Source organism: Ostrinia nubilalis, chromosome 1 (assembly GCF_963855985.1).
Source record: "Ostrinia nubilalis chromosome 1, ilOstNubi1.1, whole genome shotgun sequence".
NCBI lineage: Eukaryota > Metazoa > Arthropoda > Insecta > Lepidoptera > Crambidae > Ostrinia > Ostrinia nubilalis.
This window is the reverse complement of record NC_087088.1, coordinates 6291288-6314350: the sequence shown is the minus strand read 5'-3', so window position 1 is coordinate 6314350 and position 23063 is coordinate 6291288. Positions and strand designations below refer to the sequence as shown.

The 23063-nt window shown below is 40.6% G+C and overlaps 3 protein-coding genes across 3 annotated transcripts; all 3 read right to left on the bottom strand.

Annotated features, from left to right (window-relative positions):
- Window positions 1-4957: 4957 nt before the first annotated feature.
- Window positions 4958-7074, bottom strand: LOC135075352 (pancreatic triacylglycerol lipase-like). Its single transcript, XM_063969792.1, has 5 exons — window positions 7012-7074; window positions 6479-6665; window positions 5873-6267; window positions 5277-5622; window positions 4958-5076 (listed from the first exon to the last, which is right to left on the bottom strand). The coding sequence occupies exons 1-5, from the start codon at window positions 7061-7063 to the stop codon at window positions 5031-5033; spliced, it is 1026 nt and encodes a 341-aa protein (XP_063825862.1). The 5' UTR covers window positions 7064-7074; the 3' UTR covers window positions 4958-5030.
- An 8306-nt stretch (window positions 7075-15380) lies between these two features.
- LOC135075343 (phospholipase A1 member A-like) lies at window positions 15381-17336 on the bottom strand. Its single transcript, XM_063969780.1, has 5 exons — window positions 17294-17336; window positions 16910-17102; window positions 16422-16816; window positions 15760-16093; window positions 15381-15492 (listed from the first exon to the last, which is right to left on the bottom strand). The coding sequence occupies exons 1-5, from the start codon at window positions 17328-17330 to the stop codon at window positions 15447-15449; spliced, it is 1005 nt and encodes a 334-aa protein (XP_063825850.1). The 5' UTR covers window positions 17331-17336; the 3' UTR covers window positions 15381-15446.
- Window positions 17337-19408: 2072 nt separating this feature from the next.
- On the bottom strand, window positions 19409-22173 carry LOC135075338 (pancreatic triacylglycerol lipase-like). The gene is made up of 5 exons (XM_063969768.1): window positions 22064-22173; window positions 21441-21633; window positions 20643-21037; window positions 19947-20280; window positions 19409-19718 (listed from the first exon to the last, which is right to left on the bottom strand). The coding sequence occupies exons 1-5, from the start codon at window positions 22098-22100 to the stop codon at window positions 19673-19675; spliced, it is 1005 nt and encodes a 334-aa protein (XP_063825838.1). The 5' UTR covers window positions 22101-22173; the 3' UTR covers window positions 19409-19672.
- Between the last annotated feature and the right edge of the window lie 890 nt (window positions 22174-23063).

Genomic DNA, 23063 nt, shown 5'->3' with positions numbered 1-23063 from the left:
GGCCTGGACTTGGTATTTTACATGGATCTCACAACTTTTTACCGTAGAACAACTGAGTTGCGAGACTTGGTTTTTTTGACAAGTATTGTTTTTGATGGGATCTCATTTTTTTTTGTATTTTGTAGACAGCAGTTATGTATCTAGAAAACTGGACCGAAATTGAAAAATTTTACTCGACTTGGCGGTTGCACTACCGTGCCCCCAAATCTCATTTCTTTTTGTATTTTGTAGACAGCAGTTATGTATCTAGAAAACTGGACCGAAATTGAAAAATTTTACTCGACTTGGCGGTTGCACTACCGTGCCCCCAAATATTTTAGTTTTTCCTTGATTCACACACCAAACACTACTTATATTCCAAATTTGAAGCTTCTAGGTCTGCTAGAAGTGCCTTAGAATTTTGATGATTGGTGAGTCAGTCAGTCAGTGAGTCAGTGAGTGACAAAATTAAGTAACTTTGACCCGTTATAATTCTTAAACTACTGGTTCAAATTGAATGAAATTTGAAATATACCGTGTCTTTACAATGCCTGCATAGCTAATGAAAATTCAGCCTTCTAGTTTTATCCACAACGAAGTTACAGGCGGTCGAAAATGGCCTGAATTGCTTCGAGAAAAGGATGGTACGGCCGTGCCGCTTTTTTGCTCGACTTGGTGGTGGCACTGCCGTGCCCCCAAATATGATGCATTCTCTTTTGATAAAAAAAATCCTATTTATTATCCTTAGTTTTGGCGCCAAATATTAATAAGTTTACATTACTATTGGGCCACCCTGTAAGCATAGAACTATTAGGTATTAATCGTTGAATACAATCATGAACGTCATCGAACGTGTAAAATAAATGTCACAGATAAAGTAAAAAAAAAACAGCAGTCAGTAATCCTACACATGTCACTTTGTATTATATTTTCCATTCAGTTAATACAATCACAACAAAACAAAATCTACATAGATTCAACTTTGATAATGGAAACAAACATTTTAAATCGCTGATTGCACACTTGTATTAGTGACATTTCAAATTTCTTATCGATAATACATAATAATTATTTGCTATTGCGTCTACGGACACAAAATCGTAGGTTAAATACCTACGATTTTAAGGGTAAAATGGTAGGTATCTAAAAACTATTTCACGGCAAACTTCTACCGTGTGCTATGTGTGATTTTTGATGAAGCTTTTCGAGCTACGTCATAAATGTCAGACCTTACGTCAGACACATTGTCATCAGTCATCGGTCTGATAGGCCTGAAAGCCGTTGGTCCATTCAGATGCAAAAATAATGTCATTTTATTATTGTGGGGAAAAGTTGCTAAAAATTTTTGATTCAGATAATTATTTTCCGAATGGACCAATACAACGTTACTTATCCAAAGAGTCAGAGAGTTTTGAAATCTAACCAAAGAGTTAAAATTATCTTTCATCTACTAATTATAAAGACTGTAGCAAACTTTTTTATCATTAGTTAGCAAATCACCTGATTTTAATATTCCGTATCTAAAAAACAAGAGCTATGATTCTATCATTAAATTGTAATTCAGAGTTGCATAGCTCATTACTTATTTTTTTATCAAATTGATGAATATCTTTCCAATTTGTCGTACGATGCCAGAGCAATTCGATAAGGGCGTGTCAAAAATAACTGCTAATGTCGTTATTACATGCACACGTGTAACGTAATTTGTACATAGTAACAAGTACAGTGCTACATAGTGGGGTTTTGACAAGTAGATTGCCGAGCTACAAAGCTGGATTTCATCAGATGTCCATTATTTACATAAACAGGGGGCTGCATAAGCCGGCCACACCCACCACTTGAAAACGTTTTCCTAGTTTTCGCTTTCAATCAAATACCTATCGTTCACTTTCGTCCAGAGACAAAGGCCTCCTCCATGGATTTCCACAATAACTGATCCTGCGCTGCCCTCAATCATTATGCTTTCCACGACCTTCACCAGATCGTCGATCGATCGTTAAAACGAGTGGAAGGCCTGCCTACACTACGTTTTCCGGTCCGTGGTCGCCACTCAAGAACATTTCAACCCCAATGGCCATCAGTTCTACGAGCTATTCCTCCTTAGTAGTCGAAACAAATACCACCAGAATTTTATCAAGATTGGAGACTAAACCTTTGCAACCTTTGCTCATTTTAAATTCAATTAAATTACTTGTTTTCAATCCACCCTAGAGCGCATAAATAAGTCGCCTTCAAAGTTCAATCATCATATCTTTGCCTTACAGTAACTACGTGCTTTCTACATTTTTCTACCAAGATGAGATGTAGGAATGAAGTTAGCTGACTTAAGTTTTATTTTTTACATAATAATTTACGTATGTACTTAGTTATGTCTAATAAAACAAATAATATAATATCAAGCAATCGTGTAAAGTAATTGGCTGACTATGTGATGTGAACTAACTAATAATTCTCATTTTTGAAAAGTTTGGGGTAACTACAAAGTTCTGCTTAGGCCCGATTCGATCAAACTTTTATCCGAGAATAACTCCTGGTATACGGTATACCAGGAGTTATTCTCGGATAAAAGTTTGGTATACCGTATACCTAACTGGCACATTGACAGTTTCAGTATGGAAAATAATTTATGTCAAAATGTCGAATAACTGACGATTTATTCTGAGGTTTATAATTTTACTCTTGTTTGGTCGAATCCACCCTTAATGAGTGAGTTTTTTTACATTTCATTGGTCTGTCAAATTCTATTGATTACAAGTCTACGAGTACCTACCTAAGTGATTAATCCGTATTCACAAACATTACTATGAGGTCTCACAGTGCACGTGAACGCACAGGGTGACGCACGAACTAATCACAGAGCTCTATTTAACACTGTGCGTTCAATTTGCTGCTTCACTTAAGCAAGCATCGTTTGTGAATACGGGCGTTAGCCTCAGACCACAGTAGCTTCATAAATTACGTTAGCCGCTATTGCCGCTGAAAAATTTTCAGGATTCCAAACTTGACCAAATAATCATGACATTGAATTTACGATGCCTTGTCGTCTAATAGGTTCACAAGAGACCAAACATATTGCAATTTAGTTTTATTTAAGTAATTAGTAATATTATAACCTACTCATATTCTTCTTATGTTTAATTCTTTATAATATTCTTAATCAAGCAAAACAGAAAAACTTTTAATTAATTTATTCTTCTTTTATTAGGTCTACAAGCAGTCAAATATCGCTGCGCTTCTTATTTCCTTTACATAATAATGTGGTATGTATTATTCTGTATTGCTAAAACGGTAAGGGTTCAAGGAATAGGTGGGCCATTCTTATTCTTACGCATTTTTGTGTGAGATGTAAGAATAGCATATGTTTTTTAAGAATATCAGTACACTGTATATTAATTTACTTAGTAAAATGCCTCTATTAACTAGGCCGAATATAATTTTTATCATAAAACTATTAGAAGGATATTTAAAAAAAATTACAAGTCCAAAATGTCACGGACCGTGTAGTGTGAGATTCCCGGATTTAGACATAAAATATTTTTTTGTGAAGAGATGTCATGTTATTTTGATGAATATTACAGTAATTATGCAAGATTAATATATGTTATATAAGACTGTTAAAAATATATATCAATAATAATGACCATTTCTGATTTATAACACCATACGTTGTGTGAGCAGTTTTTGTGTCACAACCACGTGCGCCACTTTAAATATGCGTAACTCGGTAAAAAACTATCTTTGATATTGACATCCCTTCCTAAGTTTTTTTAGAACAGTAACATTGTCATCTTATTATATTTGCAAATGGCTGAACCTAGTGAGTGAGCCGCAAAAAATTATTTCCTATTTATTTGAAAAAAGGGACAACCATAACACGTCCATCCCGTGTACGGTTTTTAAAGGTAGGTATCAATGTCACGCTATTGTTTAAAACATAATTATGTACCTCATGCTGCATAGTTTCAGATAATTGCACAAGATCTGCTAATTCACAGATAATTTTTTGGATATATCGGACACGTTTCAAATTGTCACGGCCATGGTATTAAAAATGTGTCACCACCGCAAACTATTTAAGTACATGGTCGTGGCATTACAACGCGTGGTTGTGACATTCTATTTTTTTATTTTAATAGTTTTTGTTGTTCTGCTAAATTATTTAGTGTATTGTGCAATTTTTAGGAGTAGCTTTTTAGTAAGTTTACTGATTTTTCGCTAGTATGATTTTCTAGATGCCACGAAGGAAAAATGATTGCAGTTTCTCATTTCTGCAGTAATATCATATTTTACTGAGGCAGCTCCCGGTAAGGGCCCTGCAGAGGTGGTCGGTGTTGTTTTAAAAGGAATTGCTATTAACCATATTTTTTGTGGTAAAGTGACTATGAAACATGTTTAAGTTGTCAAAACCAACTGATAAGTGAATCCTACGGAAATCTCATTTGATACTCAATTACTGTGTTTAAGATTTACTAATTTATTAAGCATATCATATCGAAACCATGTAGGTAGCATATCGGAAGCATGATCAGATAGTGCCAATAATAAAGAGTAGATTTTTTTATTATCTAGTAGATATATTAACTACCTGACGGTACTTTTGATCTCAATTTTTATTAAATTTTTAGATGTTCAGAAAAAAGTACATTTATTACCAAATAACACCTTTGTTGATGAAACGAATTTGGTGTATTGTATTGTTAATCAATTTAAACTATGATGATATAAATTTAACAACATAAATATAAATATTTACAGTAAAAATGTAAAACTGTCACATCCGTGTCATGCAGTGTCACAGCCGTGTTTACGTAAGCTATTTTGTTTCCTTTCCGAGGGCTTTAAGGTTGTCCATATACATCAAAAGTATGCTTTTGGTTTATACTTTCGATACACATCGCAAAAAGTTGAAAAAAATAATCTTTAATTTTTAAAAAAAAATTGCCACAAATTTAAGAATGGCCCAGGTATCACAAAACAATTATGGAGATTTCATTGTGTTTATTAACTTAATAAATAGTTAAAATAGTATTTTTGTCTTCTCTTGAAGTCATTTAGAAAGGCCAAGCAGAGCCGGTTCTCAGACCGTATATTCCATTCCTGTAAAGAACAAAATACGGTTATGGTCAACTTAAAATGGCAATCAAAATAGGCTTTAATTCTAACTTAAATCTCAGCCTAAAAACAGTTTTGAAAAAAATCGTTGGTATGGTAAAGGGATCGAACTATCTTACTTAACATGAAAATACATTCTGAGAGCAAGTAAAAGGTTTTCTCTGTCCTCGTTAAAAATATCTTACCCAGATTTGTTGATATTTGGGTTGCCCATGTTCAAGGCAGCGCCGTTGCAAGTGTTTAGTTCAGCTTCCCAAAGGTTGACGCAGCGTCTGCCCACGAAATGGTTGGTTCTGACCGAAGACGCGAACAGTTCAGTGGCACGGCCGTGAGAGCAGCTAGTCTGGGTGACACCACCCCAGCAGCCAGGCTGAGGGTGTCTGCCACCGTTGGGGTAGAAGTCAGCGTGACCACTGACATCCATGAGACCCAAAGCGCGGCCGTCAGTGTGGATTGCCTCAACGTAGCGACCAGCGTTGGGTTGCAGGCGGTTGCCGTTTCCACCCCATAGGGGACCAGCTGGGTCCAGACCTGTAAAACAAAATTTAAAAAAAATTTATGACGTCATGACTGCATAATATGCAGTGCGCAATAGTAAATTCTAAATATAGGTAACAGGATTAACAATCTCTGTAGATTGTTGAACTGAACAATTTAGCAATCTGTATTGCTAAATTGTTCAAGTCTGAGCATAAGCTGTCGAGTTGGTAACCACCATTTAATATTACAAGAAAAAATTGTTGTATGAATTTTATAAATTGTTGATTTATATCATTAATACCTGTGACTCTCGAGATTCGGCCACCAGCCTGTCTTCCAGCGTTACCGACGACGTGAGCGCCCAAGCTGAAGCCGACCAAGTGCACGTTGTTCCAGTTGCCTCCGACGTTGTTGAACAGCCAAATGAGGAAGTTGCCGAGGTGTTGGCCGACGCTGGGGACACCAGCGGCAGCGGTGTTGTAACTGGATCCGGCCAGAGCACGCCAGTCGACTACAATGACGTTGACGTCAGCCACGGCGAGGAAGGCGTCTCTGATGAGAGGGTTCATTTGGGTGTCCCCATTGTTGTTCCAGCCGTGTACAATGACGACCAGTCCGCGGGTGTTACGGTAGTTGGAGTTCCATACGCTGTTGATGTTGTTGTGGACCAGCACTTGCCTGGCGGTAGGGTTTTGCCTGTGAAAAAATAAATAGTAGTTGAGCTGAGCTAAAAACTCCAAATTCAAATTTTCTTGAGCATATTAGGTCCTTTTCAGAAAACCTGTCCCAAATATCACAGCAAATATAGCTTTTCGTAACACCACTTCGGCTCCAGCTGATCCAGTTAGTAATTAATCACTAACTTTGCGCAATCTCAAGTTTGAAACTTGACGACTTTTTTACATACCTAGTGAACAGCCAGTACTGGTTGTTCGCACCATTCCTGGAGCTAAGGAGCGCTTCATCAACTGGTTCTTCGAGGTCTACAAGCACTGGGTTGCCCTCGCCGTCCGGCATCCACACGTAGCGGCTCTCGCCCTCTACATAGTCGCTGCTGTCCTCCGGAGTCAGAGGCACCGACTTTGCTGCACACACTGCAATTAAAATTTATTATCGTATATATTTTTATAAATCCCTTTAACTGATCCTTTTAATTCAAATCAAATAAGGCACGATAGCCGAACGGTGAAGGGGTCGGACTGGCCGACTCGTGATCCGGGGAACGGGTTCGGTCCCCGCCGCCGCTCGACTATTGTGGTAAGCTCACTCGTGATACAAGCATATTTAGCTTAGTACGAGAGGCTAATGGGACTATTAATAATATTAAAAAAAATTAAACAATTGGTAAATAATCAATATAAAAGTCTGGTATTTGAAACCGTTGTTTCAGATGGTGGAAGATGAGACATGACCAAAAAGGCACTTATTAATACTACTTACAAGCTGCAAGAGCTGCGAAAACTACGAACGCTTTCATGATTTGCTTCATCATTATGAAAACGAAAACTCGAGCTTATATACGAGAGTTTATCAACAAATCACTAAGTCTAGAAATTCGATTGAAAATAATCTGATTAAGTTTTATAAGATCCCTTATTTCAATAAACATTTTATGGAAAAAAATGTTTTGTACGTTTGTCTCGTTACCTCTAATATTTTTCATCTCGGTTAAATAAATCATACGTCATCATCATCATCATCATCATTTCAACATATAGGACGTCCACTGCTGAACATAGGCCTCCCCCAATGATTTCTACAATGGCCGGTTGGTGGTGGTTAATCATGACAATATTTACCACGCTTAGATTCAATTGTGTCGACCAAGCTAATTGAGTACCTACAGTTTACGAATCGATAAAATGACGAAACATCGGAGTGGTGGATTAATTGACTGAAGGGTGGTCTCTCGTTACCATCTTCCAGTTCTAGAAAATAAAGTGAAGCTCATGGATGGCTACCAATTTTGGATTCTGACGCCACGGCGCCGCAACAGATGAACGTGCCTTTCCTCAGGGCTAGTACCTTACCTACACAGGCTATCTCATGTTTTTTTTTTTATTTGTGTTGAGCGGCTATTCTAGTTCAATAAAGTCCTAGTATCACTGCGACCGTTATCGATCTATTGTGATCGCCGCTGTTTTCCTTACAGTTCGCCTCCGAGTCCTGCATCCATTAGGAAGTGCAGTATCTTTTGGGGGGCGATATGTTTTACATCTTGTGGGCTTAGGATGTGTTTGCCCAGGTGTAAGCTCCGCTTGCGCATCAGAGGTCCGCAGTCCGTGAGCATGTGTAGTGGCGTTTCATCTGCCTCTTGGCACATCCTGCACGTTCTTGTTTCGGACAGTCCCATAGTGGACAAGTGCTTGTTTAAGCTGCAGTGTCCAGTGAGGGCTCGAACTAAGATGCGCATTTTGGTCCTACTCAGTCCTATGATCTGCTTAGAGCTTTTTCGATCATAGGCTTTTATGAGAGCTTTGGAATGAGTTAATCCTGGCGTGTCTGACCATGCCATAAAGGATTTGTTTAAATAGATGTTCTCCAGGGTCATTCGAGCGAGACTTTTGGGAACACCACAAAAGGGTTCTGGACCATATTGTGTTCCCTCCGCTCCCGCTCTGGCTAGTTCGTCGGCATTTTCATTGCCCTCGATTCCCGCATGACCTGGAACCCATCTCAGCGTTACTCTGTTTCGTTCTCCTAGAGTATTTAGTCGACTCATGCAGTTTTCTACCAACTTTGAGGTGATTAAGTTGGAGTTTAAGGCCAGCAGCGCGGCCTGACTGTCTGAGTTAATGTAAATTATGTGGTTGGCATAATTTTTTCGCAGGTTAGCTTCCGCACATTCAATAATGGCGTAGACTTCTGCCTGAAAGATAGAGGCAAATTTGCCCAGGCTTTGAGATAGCCTAAGCTTCGGCTGCTCTCCATACACGCCAAAGCCTACGTTAGGGCCCATTTTTGACCCATCAGTAAACCATATAAGGCTGCCCTTCTCACAGGTGACTTGCTTGTTCAGCCAGTCCTCCCTGTGTGGTATTTCCACTTTGTAGTTCTTTTGGAAGCTACAACTTGGAACCATGATGTCAGAAGTCATGCAAAGAGTAGGTGTGCTCTTTATAGCCTCCAGTAATGTTCTCATTCTCTGGGATATGCAATGGAAGCCCCCCTGAGCGTCTATCCTGTAGGCACTTGCCTCCGCCTCCTTAGCAATGTGCATACTTAGGGGCGTTAGGCACAGTAGTGCGTTCAGGGCCGCCCCAGGTGCGGTTGACATTGCCCCAGTTGCCATGAGACAGGCAAGCCTTTGCAGACTACCTAGTTTAACTGTTACTGTCTTTTGGCTGGTTTTGTGATACCACACTACAGAGGCGTACGATATAGTCGGCCTCACGATAGTGGTATACAGCCATAAGACAGATCGGGGATTCAAGCCCCAATTGTTGCCCATCATGCGGCTACAGGAGCCTAAGGCAATTTTTGCCTTTTGTATGATGTTATTAAGGTGAGTATTCCATGTTAGTTTCTGGTCGATAGTGACGCCCAGATATTTGACTTCCGTGGAAAACTCGATCTCTTTTCCATTTAGAGAGGGTTTGACTAGTTTGTTCAACTGTCTACGCCTGGTAAATGGAATAATGACAGTTTTATCAGCGTTAACTGATAAACTGTTTCTTTTGCACCACCCACCTATGGTGTTTAGCGCTCTTTGCATTATGGAAGATATTGTACTTTGGCAGAAGCCCCTTACTATGACAACAAGGTCGTCAGCGTACCCTTGAGTGTCAATGTTGAGGTCGGCCATTTTATACAGTAGTGTATCAACCGCCAGAGTCCAGAGAAGGGGCGAAAGCACGCCCCCTTGCGGGCATCCTCTGGTGGTTGTAACTTCCATAGTGGTTTGAAGCAGAGATACCTTAGCTCTCCTGTTGGAGAGCATCGACTCCACCCATCTCGTGGTCGTCATGTCAAGGCTTTTTGCAACCAGACCTTCGACCAGCAGTGTAGTAGGAGTGTTGTCAAAAGCTCCCTCTATGTCTAGAAATGCGCAAAGCGCGATTTCCTTGTCTTCCAGTGCCTTTTCGACCCTGTCAATCAGGCTGATCAGGGCTGTTTCCGTAGATTTACCTCTGCGGTAGGCATGCTGTGTGTGGTGAATAGGTTTCGTTTTTAGTGCTACGTCCCTAATATAGATGTCAATTACCTTTTCCATAACCTTCATAAGGAAGGATGAGAGGCTTATTGGCCTAAAGGACTTTGGCAAGGCGTAGTCCTTTCTGCCAGCCTTTGGAATGAATATGACTTTTACTGTGGTCCATCGTTCCGGTATATGTCCCCAGGCCAAGCTGGCTCTGAAGATTTTGACCAGATGTGGAGTGAGGATTTCCATCCCCTCCTTCAGTTGAGCAGGGAATATGTTGTCCTCGCCACACGCTTTATATGGTTTAAAGGAGCTGATGGCCCATTTTACCTGGTTGGGTCTTATGATTATAGCAGCCCTCCGCCAGTCGTCATTCTTCGGCCTGCGAAGGTTGCTATGTGTAGTCGCCGAGCAATTGCTGCCCACCGATCCAGGGAAGTGGGTTGCTGCCAGCAGCTCCAATGTGTCGTTTTCACATGAAGTGAAAGTTCCATCGGGTCTTTTCAGAAGCCCAATCTGCCTAACAGGAGTTTTGGAGATCATTTTTTGGAGTCTTGCTGCTCGAGGAAGACTTTCGACATCCTCGCACAGTTTCCTCCACGATGCTCTCTTTGCTTTCCTGATCTCAGTGTTATATTTGGTTAGAGCTTTCTTATATGTGTCCCATTCATGGGATTTTTTAGCTCTATTAAAGAGTCTCCTGGTTTCTTCTCGTAGCTTTTGCAGCTTAGAGTTCCACCATGAGACTTTACTTGTGGATGCTTTGGTTTTCACAGGGCAGCTGTCCTCGTAGGCTTTGGTTATTCCTACTGTGACTACCTCCACTGCTAATTCCAAGCACTCCACAGTTCTGATGATTTTTGGGATCACATCAAGGTTGGTTTTTAACTGGTCCCTGAAATGGTCCCAGTCAGTAGCCCTTGGATCCCTGTAGGTTTCGATTCGCCTTGGCAGCGATGCTTCCAGGTTAAATCGAATGTGTCGGTGATCTGACATAGAGTTTTCATTACTTACCTGCCAGTCGATGACGTGCCTGGCTAAGGCATTCGTTGCGAAAGTTATGTCAAGAACTTCTTGTCTGTTACACGTTACAAAGGTCGGTGTGCATCCTAGGTTAAGTGTATGCAGATTGTTAGATAGAAGGAAGTCATAAAGTAACTCACCTCTTTTGTTGATGTCGGTGCTCCCCCACGAGGTGTGGTGGGCATTGGCATCGCATCCCACAAGCAGGTCGGCGTTGTGTCTTTGTGCGTAGGCCACAACGTTCACCAGGTCTTCTGTGGGATTGGGCTTATCACCGGGGAGGTAGGCTGAGCAGACGATTACTCTAGCCCCACTCCACCCTTGGAGATTGATGTATCCTGCGACCAGGTCGTCATTGCAAAGCTCTGGAACAGGTAAAAGGTCAATATTTTTGTTATGAACGATGCACGCCCTGGGTCTATAGCCACCATTATTGAAGAGAATCTTACCGGCGGCCCCTAGCCCCTGGATGTTGCCGTTGGATATCCAAGGTTCTTGGATCAGAGCGAGGTCTATGTTCTGTTTGGCAAAGCAACACTCCACCACCGCAGTCGCAGCTGCTGCATGATGGAGGTTACCCTGCAAGATCCTCGCTCTGCTGTTGTAGGGAGCCATTGGCTTAGCGTAGGGCGGGTGTGTGAGGCTTCTTGGGTAGGGGACCTGGACGTCCTCTATTCCCTCCGCCTCCTCTTACCCCCCTACGACTTGTGCCGCCCCTCGTGGCTCCACCCCGGCCTTTGGTCGACCTCAGCGGAGGCCTTTGGCGCGAGGTCCCCGCAGGGCTCCTCGTTGCCTCTTGCACTCCAGCAGAAGTCGACGGCCTAGGTGTTTCCACGTTGGGCTGTTCCGCGGCAGAGCCCCCCCTGACATTAAATATTACATATTTAAAGCCAAGGCCAGCTCTGCCGTTATTTGCACGGAGAGTCTCCGCCGACGGATCGTCCAACGAGAAGGTCACCACAGTCCCTCCCGCCTCGGCCCGCTTATGGAGAACTCGCCATAGCCCCGGGTTGAGACCATCATTCTGCGCCTCCAGCAGCGGCAAAGCCTTTTCGACCGTTGCCGCCTCGCTGATGGGTATGAAAGTGGTCCCCACCTGTGGCCTAGGCAGTTCGCTCTCGGGTATGGTCGAGAGTTCCGCCTCAGGCCACGGTTTGATTTGCCTGATCTCTCCTACAAGCCAGTCATGGCTTTCCTGGTTCTCACAGTTAACCAGGACCCACCCCGTCTTGTAGGAGAAACCAGCAAATCTTGGTCGCGGGACTCCCTTCTTCCCGGCCATCTTGGCGATGGACTCGAGAAGGGCGTCATGCAGCAGTCGCATCTGGTCCTCGCTCATGGGGGCCGAATTTCGGACACCCACTCGCACGGCGCCAGCTACAACGCTGTATTGTACCTTAGGGAGGGGGGTTGCCGTGACGTCCAGCCTAGAGGTTTTCTTCGGCTGTTCCCGCGGGGATTCTTCCTCCGAACGTAGGCGTTTTTTCGCCTTTGGATCGGGAGGAGGATTGTCGACCGGAATTTGATCCCAGGGCTTCCTGCAGAGAGCAAGGGCTTGTTCAGCACCAAGTTCCGCTGCAATCAGCCTCCGGAACCTCTTCCTGGCCGCACCACAAAGCCTGGCACGCTTTGTGTCCTTCGGGGTCTTTGTCGACTCTGTTTGTGGTTCAGCACTAGTGCCCCCCACAGACATAGCCGAGAGACTCTCCGAAATTTTGGAGCAAGGCGATTTGGAGGTCAATGAAGGCTCTCCGTCAGGCCTGTCCAATTGTTCCCCTAAGGGAGGAGTTTTGGGTATTTTTATGGAAAAGGTATTCATAAAAGTTCCCACGAGTAGCTAGGGAAGTAATCGGTCACCCTCGGCAGAGCCCCGCATGCCCAGGGAAGAGCTGAATACTGCACCGAATCGCTCTGGTCTCGGGCAGGCACCGTTCAAGACTGAGCTCCCTCTCAGCCACGCGTTCATCGGCACGGTTCGCATCACACCTTGAATTAGGGGGAAATCGTCCATGGTACTTTCCCAAGGTAGCCATGACCACACTTTTTGAGGAGGCTAAGGACCTCAAGGTTTGTGGTATCCCTAGGAGAGGAAGGAAATGCAAAAGCAAAGCAGGATTGGGGTAGGAAAAGGGTGTTAAGGAGCATGGGATGCGTCTGACCATTTCCGTTACGTCTGTTTCATAAGGAACCAGACCAAAAACAGGCGGCAACCACGAGAAGGATAACAGTCAGGCTTGCCTTGAGGATCTACACAACCAGCGCTCTCCCTCAAGGCCAACACCAAAGCAAGCGGCCGGGACAGACCGTGCAATGAGCGAATTGGCAGCGTTACAGCGTTAAACGCATATAAGTAACACACCCTTTCGCTCGCCCAAAATCTATGTTAGACTTTGTTGTTTTATCAAAACACTACATAGGTAGTTATGACATCTTATTATCCACACAAAGATGGAGTTTGATTTAAAAAAAATGAATTTTCATAAAAAAGGTACAAACAAAGTTGCGGGAAAAGACTACATTAGTAAAATCGCAATATCATTTTGGAAGTCTGTGTGTGTAAGTTATTATTGTTGGTAGGTGGTAATCTACGAAATCAGTACTAGTCATTTGAAAACATAATAATTAATTAAAGATAACATTAAATAGCACGCAGGAGGAACTTGGCACTTGGCGTGCGTTTGATTGTACTGGAGTTTATCAAAATGCGGAACCCTCGAAAAAAAACTTTATTTGTAGCAAAACCTCGATTATGCAATAGGTTGTGAGCGCTTCACTAGGGAATCCTTTGACCGGACGACAAGATTATAGGTACTAGATATTAAAAAAAAGTTAAGAGGAAGAGCTCAATAACTTCTAATGTTTGAAGCTTATATTTAAATTCTTTTAATATTACATAGTAACTATGTATTATGTACGCCCTTTGCAGGACCGAACGCTCTAAACGTCTAAAATATAGTATCTTACTCTACCACCAGCCACCATATACTGGATAGCTTTCACTGACAGGACTTCGGCAGATTCCAGAGTAAAGAGAAATCCTTTAAGTTCCTCATCAGTTCGTTCGTCTTTTTATATGCTAGTGCGTCTCGTTGTTGTTACCACGGAATCTTAAAAACATACGAGTAGATTTGCAATGTTATCAAATCGCAATAGATTGTAATGTTACATTATCTAATACAGCACCACTGCCGCCGAATACAATAAATACTTTGGTTGACAGCTAATCACTACTGATGAATGAACAATAAATTAAGCCCCAACAAAATAATCCGCAGATTTCATGGCTCGATGCCTTTGTTTTTTAGCTTTAAGCTACTGAACTCACATCAATAATATAAGTCGTTAAATAAGAACATGCTAGATGCGGGCAGCACAGGACCGGTCGTTTTGGAAATCCTTAGGGGAGACCTCTGTCCAACAAGTGACGTCATTTGGCTAAAACGAACAAAAGAACTGAAACAGTTCCAGCGCCTTCCTGCTTTATGATAAATTGTTTGTTTAATTAGAGCAATAATTAAACCAAAACGCATATTTTAAGGCTGAGTTGCACCACCTAACTTTATCGGTAACTATAACGGTAACCGGTGTTTTTATATGGAGTTTGACAGATTTTTGACGTTTGTCAAAGTTAAAGTACGATGGTGCAACTCAGCCTAAGTCTTTGGATTTGAAGCTGAATCTATTCACCCTATAAGATGAAAATTAAATAAGCATCTCCTGGGCAGACATACCATCCTGAATGCATATTACTTGATAAGGTGTAGATGCAGCCTAATTCCTGCTTGTACTGCATAAAAAATATAAACCAAATGTCAAAGCAATTTTATCGATGAGTGCTTTCCACCAGTACTTTCCGAAAAATGGAACTTTACTAATATCAGTCACCTTTTGGGAAAATCGATACTTGGTATCTCATTAGAGACATAATCCTTATGATCTATTCAAAAAGATAAGTAGATAGCTAGCTGTGACTGAAAGAAAAAGCAGGAGAGAGATTGTCGGTATCGTCGATCGTAATGAGACGAAAACTTTAATATCCATCATGTATTGATTCTATTAACATTATAAATTATAATACTAGCGGCCGCCCGCGACTTCGTACGCGTGGATCCCGTTTTACCCCCTTCATCTATCTTACGCGGTTTAGATTTTTTCATTCAAATATTTTTTCCCACTAACTCCCGTTCCCGTGGGAATTTAGCAATATCCTGTTGTAACTAAGCTCTAAGCTTACTAAGGTACCTGCATGCCAAATTTCAAGCGTCTAACTTAAGCGGTTTAGATTTTTCATACAAAAGGATTTTCCCGCTAATTCCCGTTCCCGTGGGAATTCTTAAGTATCCTATAACCTGCCCAGGAGTATGAAGAATAATTGTACCAAGTTTCGTTAAAATCCGTCGAGTAGTTTCTGTTTCTATAAGGAACATACAGACAGACAGACAGACAGACAGACAGACAGAAAGACAGACAGACAAAAATTTTACTAATTGCATTTTTGGCATCAGTATCGATCACTAATCACCCCCTGATAGTTATTTTGAAAATATATTTCATGTACAGAATTGACCTCTCTACAGATTTATTATAAGTATAGATAGTTATAATATAGAAGACGAAGTTGAAATAAAAACAAACATTGGTTGAGATACATTTATTAACGTGAGAAAATTACCAAAATATTAATTTTGTCTTCTTGATCGTGTGTAGCTGTTTAGAAAGGCCAAGTACCAGCGGTGGTCAGTCCATATAATCCAGATCTGTAAACAACACAAAATACTGAATGAACTAAGGTAGATAATATTGTACCTAATTGACACAGTAGTATAATCGAGAACTTATTAATATCCTGTAATATGACGATGATATTCGCCATCATTCACACAGCTCTTAGTGCTAGGCTAGTCGCCAATAGGGCAGAAAGTTATCGAGTGGTGACCACGAGGAGCTTTGTCCAGCAGTGGTCCATTTCAATAAAATGAACGAAACTTTATAAATTAACAATGCACTTGTAAAATTTTACTGACCCAGATTTGTTAAATATTCCGTTGCCCATGTTCATGGTAGCTCCGTTGCAAGTTTGACTCGTAGCTTCGGAGATGTTATTGCAGCGTCTTCCCAAGAAGCGGTTGGTCCTAACGGTGGACGCGAACAGATGAGGGGCTCGGCCGTGAGAGCAGATGCTGTTAGAGCAGCCTGGTTGTTCATTGGTACCGCCATTGGGGTAGAAGTCAGCGTGACCGCTGGGGTTCAAGATACCCAACAGGCCACCGTCAGTGTGGATGGCTTCAACGTAGCGTCCAGCGTTAGGCTGGAGGCGGTTGTTGTTGTTATGCCAAAGGAAACCAGCCGGGTCCAACCCTGGAAATAATAAATTAAAACCTTACTTACTTACTAAACTTAGTATAGTCGATATTATATGAGTTCAATTTGTACCTCTTTCAACAAAATATTTCTAAAATGATTAGGCTATTATCATGACCATTCAATGTTCTACATTGCTTAGATTCTTGGGAGGGACGTGTCATAATTTCAAATATCAATACATGATTTTGGTATGAAAAGGATTTGGTTATATACGTACGTCGTTAATGGTAAAAAAAAAGCCAGTACATCACTTAAACACGACAAAACATACTAATATAACATAAGAATAGATACAAAAAAATAAGAATAACATTAATATTACCGGTGATTCTCGCGGGTTGACCACCAGCCTGGCGACCAGCATTGCCGACGACGTGAGCGCCCAAGCTGAAGCCGACCAAGTGCACGTTGTTCCAGTTGCCTCCGGCGTTGTTAATCAGCCAAACGAGGAAATTGCCAAGGTGTTGCCCAACGCTGGGGACTCCAGCTACCGCGGTGGAGTACCAGTCGTTGGCGAGCACTCCCCAGTCTACTACGATGACATTGACGTCAGACACAGCGAGGAAGGCATCCCTGATGGCAGGGTTCATCTCATGGTTGCCGTCGCTGTTCCAACCGTGTACAACGACTACTGTTCCACGAGTGTTGCGGTAGTTGGAGTTCCATACGCTGTTGATGTTGTTGTGGACCAGCACTTGCCTGGCGGTAGGGTTCTGCCTGTGCAACAAAAAGTTTTAAAAATAAACTAAAGTAATTCATTCTACGAGTACTTTTATATTTTTCAGATGATAATTTTCAAAGCATGCATACCTAGTGAAGAGCCAGTACTGGTTGTTGGCGCCATTCCTGGTGTGGTCCTGGAGGGCAGCCTGGTTGACGGGCTGCTCGAGGTCTACGAGCACAGGTTGGCCCTTGCTGTCCGGCATCCACACGTAGCGAGTCTCGCCCTCCACATAGTGGCTGTTATCCCCTGGCACCAGCGGTACAGACTTTGCCGCCGCGACTGTATGATAAAACATTAATTTAATGAGTAATTTGGAAATTTTTAAATATCGTCCATTTGCGACGACAACGTGACATCTTCTGTGTTAATCTAATTGAAGATGTCACACTGTCGTCGCAAATGGACGATATGTAGTTCACCGATTACTTGAAAAATAATGAATAATCACAAAAAACATCAATAATACTAACAAGCTGTGAGAGCTGCGATCACTACGAATACTTTCATGGTGGATGGAAGTAATGAAGCAAATAATTCAGCGAAAATCTTATATTTATGTATGTACCAAATTGTTTATCAACCAATTAGGAAATCGAATAATTAAATCGTTACTGTTATCTGAATTAACATAAAAAAACACTTTATCTTTCTTAGATATCTCTGCTCTTGTTTTATTACATAGTTAAAATAATATTATTCGTCTGTCTGTTAATAAAACGCATTTAAACAATGTGATTTAATACATATTCAAACTATAAAAGCTCATCACATTATTGTAATGTAATGTAAATTCACTGAAAGAACATAATTTAAACAAACAAAACTAAATTGGAATATGGTGTACAAGTTGGATTTGACTGACAAAGAAACTAATATTGAAATGATTCAATTGTTACTTACAAGTCCGAGACGAATTAATTCCGAGTAATCCATTGAATCGTCTGAGAATCCGCGTTTTATTTCGTAGAATCTAGGAGAGCGAAGCTGCGAGGCAGATTGTAATAAAAAACTAAAACATTCTCAAAGATTGTAGGTAAGAGGTTTTTGGGAAATACCAATCGGATTTCGAATTCAGTCATGTTCAGATTCAGTATCATTAGATTAGATCTTCTCTGTCCCTTATCCGTTACTTATCAGTAAGACGTAATTAGAGATACGTATTCATACTATTTCATTTATGTCGTCTGTCCACCGTTTAGGCGGTCTTCCCCTACCGCGGGTGTTGTTGCGGGCTCTCCACTCTAGGGTCTTTCTGGCCCAGCGATCCTGGTTCATCCGTGCAATGAATCCGGCTGGAGTGAACTGGATGCGTGTGGCCAAGGACAGAAGTCGTTGGAGGGTTGAAGAGGAGGCCTGAAGGCGAACCCCCTAAAGGCTGCTATGATAGATAGATAGACTATTTCATATAGGTATATAAAATAGTCATACTTATTCATACATTTGTAAATATAGCAATAACGTCATATAGACATTTTAACTAAAATAAAATGTTCTATATAAAACGTCAAAAGTCTAAATTACTAGGTATTTAGCTTTCAATCATGATTATTTAACTAAGTGCTAAAATATTAGACAGATAAATATCTACATATTTTGCCCGCGGCTTCACCCGCGTGTAGGGTTGCCAGGCGTCCGGCTTTAGCCGGACATGTTTGGCTTTTTAGGGTTTTAGGGTAAAATGTCCAGCCAAATGAAGCACAAAGTCCGGCTTTTGTGATTTTGGACCTGGCAACCCTACCCGCGTGATATTTAGTTTATCACAGATCGTCATAAATTACAGCCTATGTTAATCTGGGTTATAAACAATAATACTGTAAAGTTTCATCAAAATCCGTTCAGTAGTTTTGGCGTGAAAGAGTAACAAACATCCAGACATCGTGACATCCAAACTTTCGCATTTATAATATTAGTACTAGGATAGTAGGATATTAGTAGGATGAGAATAATTGAGAATTCGTCATCGTTGTTATGATGACTGTATTTGTTGAATCTAGTTTCATTATATAGAAGTTTAAATATATTTGTCTGTCTGTTTAAAACGCATTTCAATATTTAATTATTACTCAAACTTAAAAATATGTCATCATTATTGTAATTTAGTTCAAAGAACGAGAGACCCAACAATTATTATTTTCTTAAAGAAAAACAATACTAACTTGTACTTATGGATGTATACTTGAAAATTGTCAATAACAAACAAAGGAAACTTGAAACTTGAGATATCGTATAACAAAGAAACCATTTTTGGAATGATTCGAAAATACGTGTAAATTTTACACGATATCTTTTTCGATTCAGAGCAATCCATTGAGAATTTTCGGGGGAATTTTTGGGGTTGAGCAGCCTTAAAATCTAAATAGTCAAACTTATTTGCAAAATAATAAATAAAACTACAAAAGAACGGGTACAAGCACCAAAATGGCATCAGCTCAGTTACCTACTACTTTACTTACCTACTTCAGTTACTCTCACTCAGGACAAGCGCAATAAAAAAAAACCATGTGCCCCGCGGGCCTGGGGTTGAGTAACAAATTCAACAGTTTAAAATAAAATAAAATAAAATAATAAAAAATAAAACAAGTATCTAACTATTCAGTTTTTCAGTCATGTTTATTTCACAATGTCCTACATAAAAATAATAGACAGATTGTAAGGTTGGTTAAGAATGCAGAGAATTTAATGAGGTTTTATTTAAATGTAAGACAAATAATAGGTATGTAGGTACATCTATTGGTATAACAGTCAAGATTCAAGCAGGTACATTAAATAAATTGCTCAATCAATGGTCCTATTGACATGAAAGTAATTCCAACGATATATATTCTTGCTGATTCATTTGATGAAGTCGTTTAGAAAGGCCAAGCAGCACCGGTGGTCAACGCGTATAATCCAGTTCTGTAAACAACAAACACAAACAGAATCATAGTTTCAGCCCTTCATGTATTTACTTCTCTTCTGTTACAATTGATGTTGCAACCTTAATATTAGACTTTAAAAGTACAAGCATCTAACAATTCACATGTGACTGACTCCACAAGTGACTCAGTTGAATCAAACACTATTCATATTTCTTCTGTCTAAATCATCTAAGGTTGGAACCCAAAATAGCCAATTTAATCTTACCCAGATTTATTGAATATGGCGTTCCCCATGTTCAAATTAGCGCCGCTACAATTATTATTTTGAGCTTCATTGATGTTGTTGCAGCGTCTTCCCACGAATCGGTTGTTCCTGATCGTGGACGCAAACAGGTCAACGGCGCGACTGTGAGAGCAGTTACTGTTGCTACAGCCAGGCTGACGGTTCCTGCCGCCGTTGGGGTAGAAGTCAGCGTGACCACTGGGGTTCATGATACCCAACAGGCCACCGTCAGTGTGGATGGCTTCAACGTAGCGTCCAGCATTAGGCTGGAGGCGGTTGCTGTTGCTATGCCAAAGGAAACCAGCCGGGTCCAACCCTGGAAATAATAAGTTAAAACCCTTAATCAATAATAGTTTCGTCAACTTACTATAGTCGATATTAAAGGAGTTCAATTTGTACGCCTTTCATCAAAATATTTCGGTACCTATCTATGACTAGACTCTAATATATCATGACCATTTCAATGTTCTAAGTTGCTTAGATTCTATATGTGCGATCGAATAATAAATAATCAAGAGGGACCAGTCAGACATTCAAATAGCAACATGATTTTGGTATCAAAAGGATTGGGTAACATAAATACGTAGTCATAGTAAATTAAAAAGCCAGCACGTCGTTTAAACACTACAAAACAATATAAATAATGTATACTAAAAATAAGCATAACATTAATATTACCAGTGACTCTCACGGGTTGACCACCAGCCTGGCGACCAGCATTGCCGACGGCGTGAGCGCCCAAGCTGAAGCCGACCAAGTGCACGTTGTTCCAGTTGCCTCCGGCGTTGTTGATCAGCCAAACGAGGAAGTTGCCGAGGTGTTGTCCAACGCTGGGGACTCCAGATGCAGCGGTGGTGTAGCCCTCGTTAGCGAGCCTTCCCCAGTCGACCACAATGACGTTGACGTCAGCCACAGCGAGGAAGGCATCCCTGATGAGAGGGTTCATCCGATGATTGCCGTCGCTGTTCCAGCCGTGCACGATGACAGCCAATCCACGGGTATTACGGTAGTTGGAGTTCCGTACACTGTTAATGTTATTGTGGACCAGCACTTGCCTGCTAGTAGGGTTCTGCCTGTGGAACAAAAAAGTTATGACTTGAATTTTCTAACAAAATTTTGTGTTAGCTCATTTACGCCCGTATTCACAAACGATACTAGCTTAAGTGAAGCAGCAAATCGAACGCAGAGCGTTGAATAGAGCTCAGTAATTGGTTCGTGTGTCACCTTGTGCGTCCATGCGCGCTGTGAGACCTTATAGTATTATTCTCGGACTTATGAACTTGTCATTGTAATAATGATTGTTTCCAAATGTTCCATGTGCCCCTAGGTATAATTGAGAGGACGTGCTCAGGAACACAGGACTAAATTAGCTCATAATGATGATGGATGATGTATCTTTATCAAATCTCCGTAGGGACTCTGATTAATTTGAAACTAGATTTATTCAAACCAGATTACTAATATTGTTGGAATTACCTCGTGAAGAGCCAGTACTGATTGTTGGCTCCATTCCTAGCGCTGTTGTCAAGGACCTGCTGATTGACTGGTTCCTCGAGGTCTACGAGTACTGGGTTGCCCTCGCCGTCCGGCATCCACACGTAGCGGCTGTCGCCCTCCACATAGTGGCTGTTGTCCCCCGGCACCAGAGGAACTGACTTTGCTGCGGTCACTACATAATAATATTGAGTGATGGAGTATTTTTTTTTACATTTAGTTAGTTGCAATTCTTAGACATCTCAGTGGTCGCTTATTTATTATTAGTTATGATGTTTATGAATGTTTCTACAGTCACAGTTTAAATTAAATTACTGGCCAGACCTTTGTGCTTACCATGAGTTTACGGTAGGTGTGCTCGCAAGCGAGTGCGTCAAAAATTTATAAAGAAGATTTTAGTTTGCTAGCGAGCACAACTAACGTAAAGTCACTGATTTAAAAAAAAATACGAACGATTTACTTGTAAAAGTGTAGTAAAAAACTTCTTAATTATTTTAATTCAGAACTAGAGAAGAACCGAACTAGGGACACACCACTTTTGTTATGTTTCACTATTATTCGATATGGAAAAAAAACACCAAAAATTATTAAAATAATACACTTACAAGCTACGAGGGCTGCGAATACTACGAATGCCTTCATTGTCGAGAAAGCAATAAATCAAATGATTCTATGAAAAGCTTATATTACAGTTTTTATCAACATATTATGGAGAATCTTTACAAATATCTGATATGATAACATTATTTTTCTTGCATCAATCAACTATAAACGTACCTATCACTCAATTTATAAAGTAGTTAAAATGGTACAAGTATGTCTGTTTATTTCTAAAAAAATAGTAGTTATTAAATATCTAATTACTTAAATAAAATTCGTGATTTCATGTGTACCTATTCGATCGCTCTTAATTTGTTACTCAGACCGAATAATGTCACTTATTTCAAGTATTTCAATGTAAGAAGTAACCAATAAGCTTTTGCATTGACTTACCTATTTCCGTTTAAAACACGTCTAGAGATGTGTAAAACACACAACACAGGGCTAGTCACTACAATTCTATATAAATGTAGTTATAAAACAAAGTCACTCCCGTTGTCTGTTCGCTTAGATCATTTAAACTACGCAACGGACTTTAATGCATATAGGGTGATGGAAGAACAAGGTTTTATAATGTGATAATCCATAGCACACATGCAAAGCCAGGGCGGGTCGCTAGTTTGTTATTAAATCAATCTCCTCTAATCAAAAGATGCTCAAAATTCTTACACGCAGGTGTAAGTATGAAACGTTAATCCGATAGCAAAATTTACAGAGATAATAAACAAATTAATATTCAATACACCTTTTAAGAAGCTAGCTGTTATTAAAATGCTTTATTATAAAATAAAATTTAAATTCAATCAAACCTATCATTTTATTACATTACCCAATTTAAAATAATATAAAAGCTTGTTGATAAATAAAATGATGGGTTTGCCTACTCAGTTTTTATTAACATGGAGGTTTGCAAGTTGGCCTGTTGGTACTATGTCCAAGAAGGTTTTACTTTATTTTTTTGTAGGTTGCCAGCACTGTGTGGTGGAAATGCGCGGTGCAGCGCAT

Excerpts from the sequence above, each read along its gene's own strand:
- LOC135075338 (XM_063969768.1), bottom strand. The coding sequence starts at position 22,100 with ATGAAGGCATTCGTAGTATTCGCAGCCCTCGTAGCTT. Across the intron at positions 21,038-21,440 it reads CAGTACTGGCTCTTCACGAG|GCAGAACCCTACTAGCAGGC; the intron begins GTAATTCCAACA and ends TTTGTTCCACAG. Across the intron at positions 20,281-20,642 it reads TCAACCCGTGAGAGTCACTG|GGTTGGACCCGGCTGGTTTC; the intron begins GTAATATTAATG and ends TATTATTTCCAG.
- LOC135075343 (XM_063969780.1), bottom strand. The coding sequence starts at position 17,330 with ATGAAAGTATTCGTAGTGATCGCAGCTCTCACAGCTT. Across the intron at positions 16,817-16,909 it reads CAGTACTGGCTCTTCACTAG|GCAGAACCCTACCGCCAGGC; the intron begins GTATGCATGCTT and ends TTTGTTGCACAG. Across the intron at positions 15,493-15,759 it reads GGAATATTTAACAAATCTGG|ATCTGGATTATATGGACTGA; the intron begins GTCAGTAAAATT and ends TGTTGTTTACAG.
- LOC135075352 (XM_063969792.1), bottom strand. The coding sequence starts at position 7,063 with ATGATGAAGCAAATCATGAAAGCGTTCGTAGTTTTCGCAGCTCTTGCA. Across the intron at positions 6,666-7,011 it reads TTTCGCAGCTCTTGCAGCTT|TGTGTGCAGCAAAGTCGGTG; the intron begins GTAAGTAGTATT and ends TTTTAATTGCAG. Across the intron at positions 5,623-5,872 it reads CCGAATCTCGAGAGTCACAG|GTCTGGACCCAGCTGGTCCC; the intron begins GTATTAATGATA and ends TTTGTTTTACAG.